Source organism: Mustelus asterias, chromosome 8 (genome assembly GCF_964213995.1).
Source record: "Mustelus asterias chromosome 8, sMusAst1.hap1.1, whole genome shotgun sequence".
Lineage (NCBI taxonomy): Eukaryota > Metazoa > Chordata > Chondrichthyes > Carcharhiniformes > Triakidae > Mustelus > Mustelus asterias.
This window is the reverse complement of record NC_135808.1, coordinates 7859655-7879565: the sequence shown is the minus strand read 5'-3', so window position 1 is coordinate 7879565 and position 19911 is coordinate 7859655. Positions and strand designations below refer to the sequence as shown.

Below are 19911 nucleotides of genomic sequence, written 5' to 3'. Positions count from 1 at the left end.
CGGGTGGTCGAATGCACATCTTGGAACCTCAGGAAGTATGTCCCACCAGAGTTGATGAGCTTGATCTTCTTACTTGCAGCCCACTTGAAGCAGCGTCTGGACAGCTACATCAAGAATCTCCCCATGGTGAAGGTGGTCAGACAGCGAGAGAGGAAAGGATTGGTTTCTGCCAGGTTGCTAGGCAGCTCCGTGGCAACGGGAGAGGTCCTGGCCTTCCTCGACTCGCACTGTAAGTAGAGGTGTTTGTGCTGTCCCTCCATTTGCCTGCATTTAGATTTTGAGTTGATTCGATTTATTATTGTCATATGTATTAGTATACAGTGAAAAGTATTGTTCCTTGCACGCTATACAGGCAAAACATACCATTCATAGAGTACATAGAGGAGAAGGAAAGGAGAGAGTAGAGAATATAGTCTTACAGTCATAGCTAGGATGTAGAGAAAGATCAGCTTAATACAAGGTAGGTCCATTCAAAAGTCTGACGGCAGCAGGGAAGAAGCTGTTCTTCAGTCATGACCTGAGACTTTTGTATCTTTTTCCCGATGGAAGAAGGTGGAAGAGAACATGTCCGGGGTGCGTGGGGCCTTTGATTATGCTGGCTGCTTTTCCGAGGCAACGGGAAGTGTAGACAGAGTCAATGGATGGGAGGCTGGTTTGCGTGATGGATTGGGCTACGTTCGCGATCCTTTGTAGTTCCTTGCGGTCTTGGACAGAACAGGTACCAAGCTGTGATACAGCCAGAAAGAAAGCTTTCTATGGTGCGTATGCAAAAATTGGTGAGAGTCGTAGCGAACATGTTGAATTTCCTTAGTCTTCTGAGAAAGTCAAGACGTTGGTGGGCTTTCTTATCTATAGTCAGTGTGGAGGTGTTCAAAATTCTGAACAATTTTGACAGGGTAAGGAAGGATATTCTGTTTCCACAAGTTGGTATGTCAGTGAGTAGGCGGTCACAATTTCAAGATGTTCAGCAAGGGAGTGAGAAGGGGAGAAACTTATTTACTCAGAGATTTGTTGGGATTTGGAAAGTGCAGCCTGGGAGAGTGGTGGAAGTGGATTCCACAGGATGTTTCCAAACAGAGCTGGATACATATTTTAATGTGATGAATTTAGAGGCTGCGGAGATAAGGCTGGAGAATTGGGACACTTTCAGGAGCCGATGCAGACACAATAGGCCGAATGGCCTTCTACTGTGCTGATAAATTCTATAATTCTCTGATACATTATCCACCCAGCCCTATATCCCATACATTATCCACCCAGCCCTATATTCCATACATTATCCACCCAGTCCTATATCCCATACATTATCCACCCAGCCCTATATCCCATACATTATCCACCCAGCCCTATATCCCATACATTATCCACCCAGCCCTATATCCCATACATTATCCACCTAGCCCTATATTCCATACATTATCCACCCAGCCCTATATCCCATACATTATCCACCCAGCCCTATATCCCATACATTATCCACCTAGCCCTATATCCCATACATTATCCACCCAGCCCTATATCCCATACATTATCCACCCAGCCCTATATCCCATACATTATCCACCTAGCCCTATATCCCATACATTATCCACCCAGCCCTATATTCCATTCATTATCCACCCAGCCCTATATTCCATACATTATCCACCCAGTCCTATATCCCATACATTATCCACCCAGCCCTATATTCCATACATTATCCACCCAGTCCTATATCCCATACATTATCCACCCAGCCCTATATTCCATACATTATCCACCCAGCCCTATATTCTATACATTATCCACCCAGTCCTATATCCCATACATTATCCACCCAGCCCTATATCCCATACATTTTACACCCAGGTACTTGGAGGGTGAGGTATTGGGAGGGTGAATTACCAGGAGGGCAAGGTACAGGTGCTGCAAAGTAATGGGAAGGGCAAGGAATTGAGGCTGAGGTACTGGAAGGGGTGAGTTACTGGGAGGGGGTTACTGGGAGAGGTGGGGTATCAGAGGGTGAGGTACTGGGATGGGGAAGGAATCGGAGGGTAAGGTGGGGGCAGGTTGAGGTGGTGGGGGGAGTGACTTACTGGACGGAGTGAGTTATTGGGAGGGATAAGTTATTGTGAGCAGTGAGGTGCTGGAGTGTGAGATACCTAGAAACTGGGATAGGTGAGATACCACAGGGCATAATCGTGGGAGCTGTATGGTACTGGGTGTGAGGTACTGGAGGATGAGGCACTGGCCGGGGAGGGGGGGGGGGGGGGGGGGGGGCGGAGGTGTGAGACACTGTCCCCCCTACCCCCTCCCACCCCCCACCAGCCCAAGCCCACTGCTGTGTACCAGACGTACTGACTGTGCCTTCCTCCAGGTGAATGCTTTGCCGGCTGGCTGGAGCCGCTGCTGGCCAGAATCGTGCAGCTGGAACACGTGGTAGTGAGTCCGCAGATCAAACCCATCAACCTGCACACCTTCGAGGTGCAGAAACCCTCTCCGTACGACCGCAACCACTCTCGGGGCACCTTCGACTGGTCACTGTCCTTCAACTGGGACGCGTTACCCGCCTACGAGAATGACGCCAGGAAGGATGAAAGTTTCCCTTTCAGGTCAGCGATGGTGGAGTTTATAACCTGTTCCCACCCTCCTGCAATCTGCTTCTTTCATCCCTGATTTAGGTTTGACCCAGCCTCCAGGGCATGCACTTGAGAACATATCCTAGGCTGCTGCACCGCTGGGGATTGCTTTAGCTCAGGTGGCTGCACAGCTGTTTACGAACACAGTAGAAATGCCAACAGTGTCGGTTCAATTCCAGTACAGGCTGTCCTAATTCTTAAATGCCTCCTTTAAGGAAAGGCGACAGCCTAATGGTATTATCTAGACTATTAATCCAGAAACTCAGCTAATGTCCTGGGGGACCCGGGTTCAAATCCCGCCACAGCAGATGGTGGAATTTGAATTCAATAAAATAAAATCTGGAATTAAGAATCTACTGATGACCATGAAACCATTGTGGATTGTTGGAAAAACCCATCAGGTTCACTAATGTCCTTTAAGAAGTCTCACAACACCAGGTTAAAGTCCAACAGGTTTATTTGGAATCACGAGCTTTCGGAGCACTGCTCCTTCCTCAGGTGAGTTGAGAGTTGGGTTCACAAACAGGGCATATATAGACACAGACTCAATTACAAGATAATGGTTGGAATGCGAGTCTTTACAGGTAATCAAGTCTTTACAGGTACAGACAGTGTGAGTGGAGAGGGATAATCACAGGTTAAAGAGGTATGAATTGTCTCAAGCCAGAACTGATTGCCCAGTCTAATGCTGGCATCTCCACATCATTCCTTCCTTTAGGGAAGGAAATCTGCCGTCTGTCTGGGCAATTTATCATGGCCAATCAACCTAACCTGCACGTCCTTTTTGTGAGGGGAAACCGGAGCATCCAGGGGAAACCCAAGCAGACACGGGGAGAATGTGCAGACTCAGGCGGCACGGTAGCACAGTGGTTAGCACTGCTGCTTCACAGCTCCAGGGACCTGGGTTCGAATCCCGGCTCGGGTCACTGTGTGGAGTTTGCACATTCTCCCTGTGTCTGCATGGGTTTCCGCCGGGTGCTCCAGTTTCCTTCCACAGTCCAAAGATGTGCGGGCTAGGTTGATTGGCCATGCTAAGTTGCCCCTTAGTGTACCAGGATGCATAGGTTAGAGGGGTTAATGAGTGAATATGTAGGGATTTGTGAATAGGGCCTGGGTGGGATTGTGGTTGGTGCAGACTCGATGGGCCGAATGGCCTCTTTCTGCACTGTAGGATTCTATGATTTTGACTCCACACAGACAGTGACCCAAGGCTAGAAATGAACCCGGGTCCCTGGCAGTGTGAGGCAACAGTGCTAACTATCGTGCCGCCCTACTTGTGTCGTAACGTTTAGAAGAAAATGATTTGTCAAGAATTGACGTTCATCGATCAGCTTACACAAGGTTTTAATGCTTTTTTTCCTTGCAGGACACCAGTAATCTCGGGCGGACTTTTTGCTGTCTCCAAGGCCTACTTTGAACATATTGGCACCTACGATGCCTTGATGCAGATATGGGGCGGAGAGAACTTGGAGCTGTCTTTTCGGGTAACGGGAGTTTCTGTAAATAAAACTAAATGAACCTGTTGAGTCACCTTGCAAAGTCTGTATAGCTGAGACTGCAGAGTCTTATTGAACTGTTCCCCGGCTGTTGTGAGCAGGTAATTAGAAGGAGCCTGTGCTAGCTGAACTGCATCGGCTCCCAGTCTCGTCCATTGTTTTCAAATCCCCCCACCCCTCCCTGTATTTGTCAACCTCCTCCAGTCCTACAACCTCCGAGATCTCTGCACTTCCTTCGATTCTGGCATCTCTGGTTTCCCCTCACCCTCTCGGGTGGCATGGCGGCACAGTGGTTAGCACTGCTGCCTCAAAGCGCCGGGGCCCAGGATTCCATTCCAGCCTTGTCTGTGCAGAGTCTGCACATTCTCCTCATGTCTGCAATTCCTCCGGGTGCTCCGCTTTCCACCCACACTCCAAAGATGTGCAGGTTAGGTGGATTAGCCATGATAAATTGCCCCTTAGTGTCCAAAGATGTGTAGTTTAGATGGATTAGCCATGGTAAATGTGTGGGATTACGAGGATGGGGTGAGAGAACCTGGGTTAGATAGAATCGGTGCAGACTCGATGGGCCAAATGGCCTCTTCTGCACTGTAGGAATTCTATGAGAATTCTATGAGAGTTCGGGGCAATTAAAATTTTTGTCAAGTTTGTGTAGAAAAAAAATTCCTTTTAAATAGTCTGGACTAAGGCATGGCAGAGCAGATTGTGAGTCTGGAGTAGAGTGAGTGGAAGATCAGCTTCCCATCCATTGACTCCGTCTACACTTCGCACTGCCTCAGAAAAGCAGCCAGCATAATTAAGGACCCCATGCACCCCAGACACTCTCTCTTCCACCTTCCCCTGTTAGGTAAAAGATACAAAAGTCTGAGGCCACGTACAACCGACTCAAGAACAGCTTCTTCCCTGAGGCCATCAGACATTAGAATGGACCTACCTCACACTAAGTTGATCTTTCTCTCCACCCTAGCTATGAACTGTAACACTACATTCTGCACCCTCTCCTTTCCTTCTCCATGAACGGTATGTTTTGTATAGCATGCAAGAAACAATACTTTTCACTGTCTATTAATACATGTGACAATAATAAGTCAAATCAAATCAAATCAAAGCAAAGATCAAGTTAATGGAGACTATCCCGAGCAAACCGGCACTGTCTCTTCAGGTCAGAGTCACCGAGTGTGGGCGGCACGGTAGCACAATGGCTAGCACTGCTGCTTCACAGCTCCAGGGACCTGGGTTCGATTCCCGGCTTGGGTCACTGTCTGTGTGGAGTTTACACATTCTCCTCGTGTCTGCGTGGGTTTCCTCCGGGTGCTCCGGTTTCCTCCCACAGTCCAAAGATGTGCGGGTTAGGTTGATTGGCCATGCTAAAATTGCCCTTAGTGTCCTGAGATGCGTAGGTTAGAGGGATTAGTGGGTAAATATGTAGGGATATGGCAGTAGGGCCTGGGTGGGATTGTTGGCGGTGCAGACTCGATGGGCCGAATGGCCTCTTTCTGTGCTGTAGGGTTTCTATGATTCTGTGAGTGTGAGTCGGAGACGCTCCGCCACACAAGGGGCAGTTTCTGGAGAGTTGGCTCCACACTGCAGTTACTACACCATGTGGAGTCATGAAAAGCACTGAATAAATGCCCGGGTCTGAATTGGGGACACGGGAGAAAGTCACAAGGCGGGACTTTCTGACCACGTTCGCCCCAAGACCGGAAAGTCCCACCCGCGATCAACGGACCTTTGCATGGTCTTGTCCCGCCCGCTATGATTCCCGTGGAGGGCGAGACGGGAAAATTCCGCCCAGAGTTTGTAAAGGTTATTTTAAAAAAATATATCATGGGCTTTTTTAAATATTAATATTCAACGTCGCTGGCTGGGCCAGCATTTATTGCCCATCCCTAGTTGCTCTTGGAAGGTAGTTGAGAGTCAACCACATTGCTGTGGCTCTGGAGTCACATCCAGGCCAGACCGGGTAAGGACGGCAGATTTCCTTCCCTAAAGGACATTAGTGAACCAGATGGGTTTTCCCAACAATCGACAATGGTTTCATGGTCATCAGTAGATTCTTAATCCCAGATATTTTTTATTGAATTCAAATTCTGCCGTGGCGGGATTCGAACCCGGGTCCCCAGAACATTAACTGAGTTTCTGAATTGATAGTCTAGTGATAATACCACGAGGCCGCCACCTCCCAATTTCCCCCTCACACGCCTCCCCGCTGTACCGCCACTAACTGAATGCTATCGCTCGCAGGTCTGGCAGTGCGGCGGGCAGCTGGAGATCGTGCCCTGCTCGGTCGTGGGGCACGTGTTTCGCAGCGATACCCCATACACCTTCCCGGATGGAGTGCAGGTGGTGTACCGCAACCTGGTGCGACTGGCCGAGGTTTGGATGGACGAGTACAAGAGTATCTTTTACCATCGGACCCAGAAGGCAGCGAAGATCGCGCTGAAGGTGACTCTGGCCTGGAATATCTGGGATATTGTGGGCACTTGCCTCAGCAATGGGCTGAGTGTAGCTGATGCAAATAAAGCACTCAGGACCATTTCTAGAGTAATTTCGAGAGTGGTTAATAAAACGTACTTGATCCTGAGCTTTATGATAGGGCACAGAGTTCAACAGCAAGTATAAAACGCTGCTTGGGACCTCAGCTGGAGCATGGCGTCCATGGGATCTAGGGCGGCACAGTGGTTAGCACTGCTGCCTCACAGCACCAGGGACCCGGGTTCGATTCCCAGCTTGGGGTCACTGTCTATGCGGGGTCTGTACATTCTCCCCGTGTCTGCATGGGTTTCCTCCGGGTGCTCCGGTTGCCTCCCACAGTCTGAAAGACGTGCTGGTTAGGTGCATTGGCCATGCTGAATTCTCCCTCAGTGTACCCGAACAGGCGCCCGAGTGTGGCGACTAGGGGATTTTCACAGTAACTTCATTGCAGTGTTAATGAAAGCCGACTTGTGACACAAATAAATAAAACTTGAAACATTTCTGGACACAGCACTTCAAGAAAGGTGGGAAGGCGTTAGAGAGGGTGAGTGAAAAGTTTCACAAGAATAATTAAGGGGATGATGCAGGAATTTTTGTGGAACGCACCGGAGGACGGTTGCCGGCTTCTTGAGGAGAGGCGGGAATACTGAAGGAGCCAGTGGGGTAATCTGTGGCCTCCCTTTCCTCTTTTCAGGGTTTGTTCGGTGACATTTCTGAGAGGAAGAAGATTAGAGAGAGGCTGCAGTGTAAGAATTTCTCCTGGTACCTCAACAATATCTACCCAGAGATCTTTGTGCCGGACATCGGCCTGACAGCGTACCCGCAGGTGAGTTGGCTGGGCTTTTCCACATGGGATTGATGGCTTCAGAGTGCAGGGAACTCCTGAAGCCTCACTTGCGGGGGAGTCACAGTGTGGGCGCAAAACAACAACAAGTCGCATTTGTGTAGCCCCTTTCAGCCAACAAAACAAGAGCACGAACAAGACAAAATTCCACACTGAGGGAACATTTGAACAGATCAAAACAGGAGGCTTCAGGGAACATCTTTATGGAAGAGAGAGAGAGGTGGTGAGGTTTCTTTTTGTTATTCTCCAATGGGATGTGGGCGCCTCTGGCAAGGCCAGTATTTGTTGCCCATCCCTAATTGCCCCTGAACTGAGGTGTTTGCACAACTGTACCGGAGGGCAGTTTAGAGCAATTTTGTGAGTCTGGAGTCACATGTAGGCCAGACCTGGTAAGGACGGAAGATTTCCCCCTGAAGGACATCAGTGAATCAGTTCCATGGTCATTAGTGTTGAGACTAGCTACTTGCCACACTATAGGAAGGATGTGAACGCATTGGAGGGAGTACAGAAGAGGGGCGGCACAGTGGTTAGCACTGCTGCCTCACAGGACCTGGGACCCGGGTTCAATTCCGGCCTCGGGTCACTGTCTGTGTGGAGTCTGCACATTTTCCCCGTGTCTGCGTGGGTTTCCTCCGAGTGCTCCGGTTTCCTCCCACACTCCAAAAATGTGCGGGTTAGGTTGAATGGCCATGCAAAAATGAAACTTGTGTCAGGGGTAATATGCAGGGTAAATATGTGGGGTTATGGGAATGGGGCCTGGGTGGGATTGTGGTCAGTGCAGACTCGATGGGCCGAATGGCCTCCTTCTGCACTGTAGGGATTCTATGATTTACAAGAATGGCTTCCAATAAAAAGAGGGAGAAGAGGATATGGGGAACAGGTGGGGAGGTGGACTGAGACCAGGGAGAGGTCAGTCATGATCTGATTGAATGGCAGAGCGGGCTCAAAGGGCTACTTCTGCTCCTAATTCCTATGTTCCTGATGTGCGATATAACTCACGAGGCTAGAGGTACTCGAGGAAATAAAGGCTTTTATTGACTACAACAATAGAGCTACCATATATAATACACGATCCCAGACTAAAGGGTCCCAAACAGAGCAGTGACCTTTATACCTCTCCCAGGAGGCGGAGCCCGACTGGGATGTACCATAAGAACTATATTACAGGTAGAACAGCCCAACCCTAACCCCAACAGTAACATGTAGAACAGCCCAACCCTAACCCCAACAGTAACATGTAGAACAGCCCAACCCTAACCCCAACAGTAACATATATACAGACTCATAGTACTGGCCAGACCCTGGCTCAGCACTACCTGGTGGGAACCAACAATGGTTCACCACAGTTCCTATGATTCAAGGCTCCCTCAGGGCCTTTTGTTGGTGAACGTCCAGGTTCGAGACTGAGTCCCGTCTCTCTCTCTCCCCCCCCACCCCCAGCCTTGGCAAGTCAGGTCTGGAGGTCACAGGAATGGCCCAGGGATTCGGCACAACTCCCAACACAAGCCAACTGCAAATCTGATTTGATTTGATTGGATTGACTCTTGTCACATGTATTAACATACAGTGAAAAGTATTGTTTCTTGCGCACTATACTGACAAAACATACTGTTCATAGAGAAGGAAACAAGAGAATGCAGAATGTAGTGTTACAGTCATAGCTAGGATGTAGAGAAAGATCAACTTAGTGCTGTTGAAAGGTCCATTCAAAAGTCTGACAGCAGCAGGGAAGAAGCTGTTCTTGAGTCGGTTGGGACGTGACCTCAGACTTTTGCATCTTTTTCCCGAAGGAAGAAGGTGGAAGAGAGAATGTCCGGGGTGCGTGGGGTCCTTAATTATGCTGGCTGCTTTTCTGAGGCAGCGGGAAGTGTAGACAGAGTCAATGGATGGGAGGCTGGTTTTTGTGATGGACTGGGCTTCGTTCACAACCTTTTGTAGTTCCTTGCGATCTTGGGCAGAGCAGGAGCCATACCAAGCTGTGATACAACCAGAAAGAATGCTTTCTGTGGTGCATCTGTAAACATTGGTGAGAATCTTCACTGACATGCCAAATTTCCTTCGCCTTCTGAGAAAGTAGAGGCGTTGGTGGGCTTTCTTAACTATAGTGTCGGCATGGGGGGCCCAGGACAGGTTGTTGGTGATCTGCATCGTGATTTTACACCAGTGCCTCTCTCCTGAAGCCACTTGTAAGACATGTGTTACCGTTACAGCTGATGAACAGAGGGACCCAGCTCTGTTTGACCATTGGACTGGCTGGAAACTCCGTATTAATGTACTCCTGCCACAGTCTCCAGGAACACCAGGTAAACGGGCGTGCGGGGGGGGGGGTCTCCAGGAACACCAGGTAAACGGGCGTGCGGGGGGGGGGGGGTGGTGTTAGTAGCCCATGTGGGAAATAACAGTGAACGAAGCTTTGAAAGTTGCCAGGCGACGTGGTTGGCCGTGGGGCAGTCAGTAGCTGGCATCGCTGTTCCTGAACCATGCGGAGAAGGAATTTCCTGATCCGGCTCTTCACTCTGCATTGACCGCATTCACGGCAACTGCCAGCCGCGACTCACTTCTCACCTCTGGGTCACGCGGCTGGAGACCCATTCCAGCGACTGGTGGCACGGTGGCACAGTGGTTAGCACAGCTGCCTCACAGCGCCAGGGATCTAGGTTCAATTCCGGTCTGTGTGGAGTTTGCACGTTCTCCCCGTGTCTGTGTGGGTTTCCTCACACAGTCCGAAAGACGTGCAGGTTAGGTGGATTGGCCATGCTAAATTCTCCCTCAGTGTCCCAAGGTGTGCAGGCTAAGTTGATTGGCCATGATCAATGTGTGGGGTTACGGGGATAGAGCAGGGCAGCCTAGGTAGTGTGCTCTTTCGAAGGGCTGGTGCAGACTCAATGGGCCGAATGGCTTCCTACTGCACTGTAGGGATTCTAGCGATTCTACGAATTCATGATGCTCGTTTGGAGAGCCGGGACAGACACGCTGGGCCAAATGGACTCCTCCTGGCTGAACCAATTCAGGGTGGCATGGTGGCACAATGGTTGGCACTGCTGCCTCACAGCGCCAGGGACCCGGGTTCGATTCTGGCCTTGGACGACTGTCTGTGTGGAGTTTGCACGTTCTCCCCGTGTCGGCGTGGGTTTCCTCCGGGTGCTCCGGTTTCCTCCCACAGTCCAAAGATGTGCGGGTTAGGCGGATTGACCATGCTAAATGCGTGGGGTTATGAGGATAGGGCGGGAGAGAGAGCCTGGGTAAGACACTCTTGTCAGAGAGTCAGTGCAGACTCGATGGGCCGAATGGCCTCCTTCTCCACTGTAGGGATTCTATGATTGCAACTTCAACAAATACTTGGCTGGCTGTGAACACTGGGGACTCTAGGGAAGAGCGTGTGCTAATTCAGGTCCTACTTTCTTCGATGACAGTACTTGGAATGGATTCTCACCCTGTTCATGTTCTCAATCCCCCCCCCCGCAGTATTTCGAGTACACGTCCCGTGGGGAGATCCTCACCAGCTCCTCCCACCGGCTGTGCCTTCAGGTTGCGATTGTCAGGGTGCTGCTGGTGAAATGTGCCACCTCTGGATGGGTTGCCAACGCGATGGCAGCTCAGAGATTTCAAATCAGTCAGGTGAGTGCAAGTTTTCTCCCACCCCCTAGGGCAGCAGTCGCAATTCTACAGCTGACGGATGTCAAGGGGAGGGTGGGGAATGGGGGCGGGGGGGACACTTTTCCAATCTGGGTGGCATCCCGTTCCACAAACTGCCTGGGAATCTGCTTCCTGATTTGGTAGAGCATTCCCCAACAACTGCACACAACACCACCCTCTGGGACTGGGTGGGACAGTGGGTCAGACACTGTCCTTTCCCCCTCTGGGACTGGGTGGGACAGTGGGTCAGACGCTGTCCTTTCCCCCTCTGGGACTGGGTGGGACAGTGGGTCACACACTGTCCTTTCCCCCTCTGGGACTGGGTGGGACAGTGGGTCAGACGCTGTCCTTTCCCCCCTCTGGTACTGGGTGGGGCAGTGGGTCACACACTGTCCTTTCCCCCTCTGGGACTGGGTGGGGCAATGGGTCAGACGCTGTCCTTTCCCCCCTCTGGTACTGGGTGGGGCAGTGGGTCACACACTGTCCTTTCCCCCTCTGGGACTGGGTGGGGCAGTGGGTCAGACGCTGTCCTTTCCCCCTCTGGGACTGGGTGGGACAGTGGGTCACACACTGTCCTTTCTCTCACTGGGACTGGGTGGGACAGTGGGTCAGACACTGTCCTTTCCCCCTCTGGGACTGGGTGGGTCAGACACTGTGCTTCCCCCCCCTTGGAGCCTCGTTAAGACAGTGGGTGGGATGCTATCCCTCCGTCCTATGGACCTGAGTCAGATTGTTACATCAGAAGTGCATGAAATTAATGCCAGTCTATTAGAGGATTGGAATCTCTCGGAGGTGATTGCGTGGTGGTGTTGTTGCTGGACTAGTAATCCAGAGACCCAGGATAATGTTCTGGCATGCAGGTTCACTTCCCACCACAGCAGATGGTGAAATTTGAATTCAGTAGAAAGTATGGAATGGAATGTCTGGAGATGACCAGGAAAGCATTGGTGATTGTCCAAAAAAGCCATCTGGTTCGCCAATACCAGCCATTGTTACAGATTACTCCCGACCCACAGCAATGCAGTTGACTCTTAACCTGCCCTCTGAACCTCTGAAATGGATCAGCAAGTGCTCAGGGCAGTTAGGGCTGGGCCACAAATGCTGGCCCAGCCAGCAACACCCACATCCTATGAATGGTGGCACAGTGGTTAGCACTGCTGCCTCACAGTACCAGGAACACAGGTTCACTTCCAGCCTTGGGTCACCGTCTGTGTGGAGTTTGCACGTTCTCCCCGTGTCTGCATGGATTTCCTCCGGGTGCTCCAGTTTCCTCCCATAGTCCAAAGATGTGTGGGTTAGGTGGATTGCCTCTTAGTGCCCCAAGATGTGCAGGTTAGGTGGATTGGCCATGCTAAATTGTCCCTTGCTGTCAGGGGGATTAGCAGGGTACATCGAACAAAGAACAAAGAAAATTACAGCACAGGAACAGGCCCTTCGGCCCTCCAAGCCTGCACTGACCATGCTGCCTGTCTGAACTAAAACTCCCCTACCTTTCCAGGGACCATATCCCTCTATTCCCATCCTATTCATGTATTTGTCAAGACGCCCCTTAAAATGGGATTAGAGTAGCTAGGTGTTTGATGGCTGACGCAGACATGATGGGCTGAAGGGCCTCTTTCTGTGCTGTAAAGCTCTATGACCCCCATCTGATTTCACTACATTTAGCTCTGGGCACCCACCTCAGGAAGAATATACATTGGCCATGGAGCGAACACAGTGCCGTAATAATAACAGCCTGGATTAGCCGGTTAAATTATGTGGGCAAATTGCATGGGCTGATTTTTGGATGTCTCTTGAATGTGAGAGAATTAAGGAGTAACCTAATTGAGGTGTGGAAGATAATTTAAGGAGCAAAACTCTTCCCTTTGCAGAGGGAAAGAACAAAAGGCCTTTACTAAGATGGCCAGACCAGTCCAAAGATGTGCGGGTTAGGTTGATTGGCCATGCTAAAAATTGCCCTTAGTGTCCTGAGATGTATAGGTTAGAGGGATTAGTTGGGTAAATATGTAGGGATTTGGGAGAAGGCCCTGGGTGGGATTGTGGTCGGTGCAGACTCGATGGACCGAATGGCCTCTTTCTGTACTGTAGGGATTCTATGGTTTCTATGGGTGATGCCAGGAAGCAATTTATTTACTTAAGATCCAGTGGAAATCTTGAACTCTGTCCGCTGAAAAGATTGGCGTGTCATTTGAAATTTCCAAATCTTGGGGTCGATAGAATTTCAGAGTCGGTGGGAGGTGGTGGGGGGGTGCGGGCGGGCAGGGGGGCGGGGGGGGGGGGGGGTCGTGGTTAGGGGGGCAGTTTTCCCGCCCCACTCGCCACAGGAATCGGAACGGGTGAAGGGCGGACACATTGATCTCGGGCGGGATTTCATTGTTTCGGGATTAGCCAAGGAGGGATTTTCGGTCAAAGAAGACAGAGGGTAGCAGTGGAAGGGTGCGTTTCTGAATGGAGGGCTGTGACAAGTGGTGTTCCTCAGGGATCAGTGCTGGAACCTTTGCTGTTTGTAATATATATCAATGATTTGGAGGAAAATGTAACTGGATTGATTAGTAAATTTGCGGACGTCACAAAGGTTGGTGGATTTGCGGATAGCAATGAGGACCATCAGAGGATACAGCAGGCTATAGATCAGTTGGAGACTTGGGTGGAGAGATGGCAGATGGAGTTTAATCTGGACAAATGTGAGGTAATGCATTTTGGAAGGTCTAATACAGATAGGAAATATACAGTAAATGGCAGAACCCTTAAGAGTATTGATGGGCAAAGGGATCTGGGTGTACAGATACACAGGTCACTGAAAGTGGTAATGCAGGTGGAGAAGGTAGTCAAGGAGACATACGGCATGCTTGCCTTCATCGGCCGGGGTATTGAGTTTAAAAATTGGCAAGTCATGTTGCAGCTTTATAGAACCTTAGTTAGGCCGCACTTAGAATATTGTGTTCAATTCTGGTCGCCACACTACCAGAAGGATGTGGAGGCTTTGGAGAGGGTACAGAAAAGATTTACTAGGATGTTGCCTGGTATGGAGGGCATTAGCTATGAGGAGAGGTTGGAGAAACTTGGTTTGTTCTCACTGGAGCGACGGAGGTTGAGGGGAGACCTGATAGAAGTCTACAAGATTATGAGAGGCATGGACAGAGTGGATAGTCAGAAGCTTTTTCCCAGGGTGGAAGAGTCAATTACTAGGGGACATAAGTTTAAGGTGCGAGGGGCAAGGTTTAAAGGAGATGTACGAGGCAGATTTTTTACACAGAGGGTGGTGGGTGCCTGGAACCCGTTGCCGGGGGAGGTAGTGGAAGCGGATACGGTAGTGACTTTTAAGGGGCGTCTTGACAAGTACATGAATAGGATGGTAAAAGAGGGATATGGTCCCTGGAAGGGTAGGGGGGTTTTAGTTCAGTTAGGCAGCATGGTCGGTGCAGGCTTGGAGGGCCGAAGGGCCTGTTCCTGTGCTGTAATTTTCTTTGTTCTTTGTTCTTTCTGGCCCCACTCGCCCCCAAGACTGGAAAATCCCACTTGAGGACAACAGACTTTTGCATGGTCCGTGTCTCTCCCGCTATGATTCCCGTGGTGGGTGGGACGGGAAAATTCCGCCCATAGAGTTTTACTTCACAGAAAGAGGACCTTCGGCCCATCGTGTCTGTGCCAGCTATCAAGCACCTGTCTATTCTAATCCCATTTTCCAGCACTTGGTCCGTAACCTTGTACGCTATGTGGTTTCAAGTGCTCATCTAAATTGTGTCTTAAATGTTGTGAGGGTTCTCACCTCTACCATCCTTTCAGGCAGTGAGTTCCAGATTCCCACCACCCTCTGGGTGGAAAAGGATTTCCTCAAATCCACTCGTTAGGATATTGAAGGCCTGCAGAGTCCAGGCAGGTGGATAGAGTGAAGGTACAGATCAAAGCCATGATCTAATTGAGTGGTGGCAGAGCAGCCTACAGGGGCTGAACGTCTCCTTCCTTCCCTCCTTATTTCCCTTCCCTTCCCTCTGAGGTCAGGCACAATCTCTTCCTGCAGATGGTGGTGAGTTTTATGGAGCTCACTTCCCAGCACAGTGGGTTAGCACTGCTGCCTCACGGCACCAGGGACCCTGGTTCGATTCCCGGCTTGGAGTCTGTGTGGAGTTTGCACGTTCTCCCCGTGTCTGCGTGGGTTTCCTCCGGGTGCTCCGGTTTCCTCCCACAGTTCAAAGACGTGCAGGTTAGGTGGATTGGCTATGCTAAATTGACCCTAGTGTCAGGGGGATTAGCAGGGTAAATATGTGGGGTTATGGGAATAGGACTTGGGTGGGATTGTTGTCGGTGCAGACTCAATGGGCCGAATGGCCTCCTTCTGCACTGTAGGGATTCTATCTTCTAAATTGACCCTTAGTGTCGGGGGACTATCTAGGGTAAAAGCATGGGTTTTTCTTTTATTCATTCGTGGGACATGGGCATCGCTGGCTGGTCAGCATTTATTGCCCATCCTTAGTTGCCCAAGGGCAGTTGAGAGTCAACCACATTGCCGTGACTCTGGAGTCACATGGAGGCCAGACCAGGTAAGGGCGGCAGATTTCCTTCCCTAAAGGACATTAATGAACCAGATGGGTTTTTCCGACAATGGTTTCATGGTCATCAGTAGATTCTTAATTCCAGATTCTTTTTTTATTGAATTTAAATTCCACTGCCTGCCGTGGCGGGATTCGAACCCGAGTCCTCAGAACATTATCTGAATTTCTGGATTAATAATCTAGCGATAATGCCACTGGGCCATCACCTCTCCTGATGGAGATAGGGATTGGTTGGGATTGTAGCTGGTGCAGACTTTTTGGGCCGAATGGCTTCCTTCTGCACTGTCGGGATTCTATGGTCAAAGTATCAGAATGAAAAGCAGGTGGAAACAGAGTCTCTCAATATTCTTAAGGTTGAGTGAGATAGATTCTTGATAAACAGTGGGAGGGTGAGGGAAAGGTTATTGTGGATTAGGCAGGATGCAGATTTGCCAACAGATTGGCTGTGATCTTATTAAATGGTGGAGCAGGCTCGAGGGGCTGAATGGCCTTCTTCACCTGCTCCCTGTTTGTATGCTGGAAAGTGGAAGGGCACCTGAAAAAGATAAACTTGCAAGGCTATGGGGGTAAAGCGGGGATTGGGGTGGTTTGGATGGTTCCACCGAAGGCTGGCATAGACGTGATGGGATGCAAGGCCTTCTTGTGGGGAGGCGTTGGCCCAATGGTATTATCCACTATTAATCCAGCAACTCAGCTAATGTTCTGGGGACCCGGGTTCGAATCCTGCCACGGCAGCTGGTGGAATTTGAATTCAATTTTTAAAAATCTGGAATTAAGAATCTACTGATGAAACCATTGTCGGAAAAACCCATCTGGTTCACTAATGTCCTTTAGGGAAGGAAATCTGCCGTCCTTACCCGGTCTGGCCTACATGTGACTCCAGAGCCACAGCAATGTGGTTGACTCTCAACTGCCCTCGGGCAATTAGGGATGGGCAATAAATGCTAGCCCAGCCAACGACGCCCATGTCCCACGAATGTCTATAAAAAAGATTCTGTGATTCCTGTATAGAGGAGAGGCTTGCAGGAAGGTGACTGTCTTGTTTCTCTTACCCAGGATGGAATGATACTGAACGCAGCGCTGGGCCTGTGTCTATCCGTGAGGGGGGAGTATGTGAAAATGGTCCAGTGCGATCCAGCCGACATGCGACAGCACTGGGTTTTCATCAGCGGAGGTTTTGACTGAGACACTTGCTCCCTCGGCAGTGTGACCTGCAGTGCAGAGTGCGTCTGTACCTAGGGACCTTACTGATGCCAACTCCAATTCTGGAGGTTTAAACAGACCATCCGCCCATCGCTAAACCTCCCTGCTTCCACCATCGGTCACCCAGGAAGACAAACTTCCTGACCTGATTGGATGATTCTTGACTGTGAGGATTTCCCATGTCCAAATGTTTTTGAGACTAGTTAATATTCTTGTTTGAAAGAAACATTAATTGGCCTTATTTTGACAGCTCAAGTTTTCTGCTGGAATTTGTGTCCTGGAAGTGAGTCTTTACTTCCCGACCACTGGGGGGGACAGTTTTCGGAGGGTGTTGGCCACTCCATGTTGGTGATTTGAGTTTTGTTAAACTGTACTGTCAGGGTGGCAGTCCTTCACAATGCACTGATCTTCCCAAAATGGCCGTCGTTGTGTTAGTTATGGGACGGGAGGTGCCAAATGTACGAGCCCGAGACATGTTAACGGGAGATATTTTAAGAAGGAAACCCTCCCGGTTTTCTGAACGTTTTGTCACCGGTTGTGACTTCGTTTACAAGCAATTTTTACATGTCGTTTCTTGCCAATGAATAAATGGTTAGAGCGGGAAACACGTTAACGGCGATGTTATCGTATTGACAGGGAAAAGGAGGCCATTCAGCCCCTCAGTCACACAGCCAATGATCCATCAGAAACCAATCACAATGTTCGATCACGGCCGATGGAGTTACTCACAAACAACTCCCAAGTGTTTATACCAAGTTGGGGGTGGCATGGTGGCACAGTGGTTAGCACTGCTGCCTCACAGCACCAGGGACCCGGGTTCGATTCTCGGCTTGGTTCACTGTCTGTCTGTGTGGAGTTTGCACATTCTCCCTTGTGTCTGTGTGGGCTTCCTCCGAGTGCTCGGGTTTCCTCCCACAGTCTGAAAGATATGTGGGTTGGGTTGATTGATCATGCTAAATTGCCCCTTAGTGTCAGGGGGACTAGCTAGGCTAAATGCATGGGATTAAGGGGATGGGGCCTGGGTGGGATTGTGGTCGGTACAGACTCGATGGGCTGAATGGCCTCCTCCTGCACTGTAGGGATTCCATGATTCTATAAGTTGCATGTAAATTACTTAGCCTCACTATAAATTGTAACAATGGCTCCGGCATGTCTGGTATCAGTCCAGACAACGATCCTTATTTGGTCAACACAGGAAGTGTCAGGTCACAGACCAGGTCACGACTCATGGCACCCCTACAGTGCAGAAGGAGGCCATTCAGCCCATCAAGCCTGCACCGACAACAGTCCCACCCAAGCCCTATCCCTGTAGCCCTGTTGCCCCACAACAACCGACTCACTGCAACCTTCTCTGACATGCATCTGCGTTTAATTATAGCTTGACCAAAATTCCCAGCATGCTTGACTCTCATTATCAAAATTGCTCTTACACTGCTGCCTCACAGCACCAGGATCTGAGTTCAATTCCGACCTCGGGTGACTGCCTGTGTGGAGTTTGTAGGTTCTCCCCGTTTCTGCATGGGTTTTCTCTGGGTGCGCCGGTTTCCCACACTCCAAAGACGCGCTGGTTAGGTGGAGTGGCCATGCTAAATTGCCCCTTAGTGTCCCAGTATTGTCATTATTGTTGCTCTAATCATTGTTTCAGTTGTCCCTCCGCCTCAGTCCCACAATTTCCCTTGTTATCCCGTGTGCCATTTGCCCTGGATTCCTCTGGACAGTGACTGGGGAGACTGTTGGAGCAAATAGTTCAGCTCCTTCTGGTTGCGAATAAGCAATGAAATATGTTTTGAAAGAAAATAAAATTCAAGCTAAACGTAAATAATTTCAATGCGAGAAAGCAGTCAACATTTATACATTTGAAAGCACTTTATAGAGGTGCCTTGCAGTGGCAGGTCTCTTCCCATCTCATGGTGGGAATATGGGTGGCACAGTGGTTAGCACTGCTGCCTCACGGCACCAAGGATCCGGGTTCAATTCCGGCCTCAGGTGACTGTGTTTAGAGCTTGTGTCTGTGTGGGTTTCCTCCAGGTGCACCGGTTGGGGGAATTAATGGGGTAAATATTTGGGGTTACAGGGATAGGGCCTGGGTAATGGTGCTCTTTCAGAGACTCGGTGCAAACCCGATGGGCCAAATGGCCTCCTTCTGCAGTGTAGGGATTCTATGATTCATGTGCACACCCGGTGCTCATTTCGACAACACTCGTCCATCACGACAGTTGTGCCATTCGGTAGGTGGGTGGTTTGGGGTGGGCCTCAGGTTCCTCTGGTTGCCCGGAGTGGGTGGGTCTGCAGCCGGCTGAGTCCTGAATCGGATGGGAGTGCAGGGTCCCAGCAGGTCTGAGGCGGTCAGATGATCCAGCATCCCCGATGGCTGGCAGAGGTATCCAGCGGGAATAGCAGGGGGGAGTGGGTCCGGCAGACCCAAGGGCAGGTGGTCCCACAGGCCTGTGAGGAAGGGGTTTTTGTTCCTTTAAGCCAAGGGGGGAGATGTGGGGGTCTGGTGAGGAGTGGGACCTCTACATGAGGGGGTTATTTTGGGAGAAAGGTTTCTTAGTCAGCAGGGCATGGGGAGAGGGACTGCTGAGTTTATCTTTTGGGAGGAGATGAAGTGGGCAGAGGTATGTGTTGGGGTGTAGCTTGGAGCAACGTGGAACATCGAGGGAGCAACATGGAACATCGAGGGAGCAACGTGGAACATCGAGGGAGCAACGTGGAACATCGAGGGAGCAGCATGCACAGCGGCAACAGGGTCAAGGAGGTATGCTTTGTTTTTGAACCACACTTTTGGGCTTCCTCAACTCTGTCAATGTTGTGAACATTCGTCTCCTGAAGCAATCTCCATCCTTCCCACCCCCGAGATGTCCAGTCTAGCCAGCCGCTGCCCCAACTCTCCCACAGTCAACAATCTCTCCAACATCCCCATCCATCCCACCCCCAGAAAAGTGTCCCTTTTTTTTAAGCACAGAGTTGCGTCACACTGCTTTCTCCGCCCCCTCTCTAATGGAACCATCTTCTCTGAGGGCTTTAGTTTAGAAAGGCCTCATGTGTCAGTGCAGGCTTGGTGGGCCGAATGGCCTGCTCCTGTG

General features: G+C 50.3%; 1 protein-coding gene across 1 annotated transcript in view; it reads left to right on the top strand.

Moving 5' to 3' along the window:
• LOC144497642 (polypeptide N-acetylgalactosaminyltransferase 3-like) overlaps positions 1-16807 on the top strand; it is a 30051-nt gene extending 13244 nt beyond the window's left edge. The window contains exons 3-10 of the mRNA XM_078219084.1: positions 80-229; positions 2357-2591; positions 3985-4102; positions 6359-6559; positions 7284-7405; positions 9625-9736; positions 10899-11051; positions 16679-16807. Coding sequence (XP_078075210.1) covers positions 80-229; positions 2357-2591; positions 3985-4102; positions 6359-6559; positions 7284-7405; positions 9625-9736; positions 10899-11051; positions 16679-16807 — 1220 coding nt within the window. The remainder of the gene's footprint in view (positions 1-79; positions 230-2356; positions 2592-3984; positions 4103-6358; positions 6560-7283; positions 7406-9624; positions 9737-10898; positions 11052-16678) is intronic.
• Positions 16808-19911: the final 3104 nt, after the last annotated feature.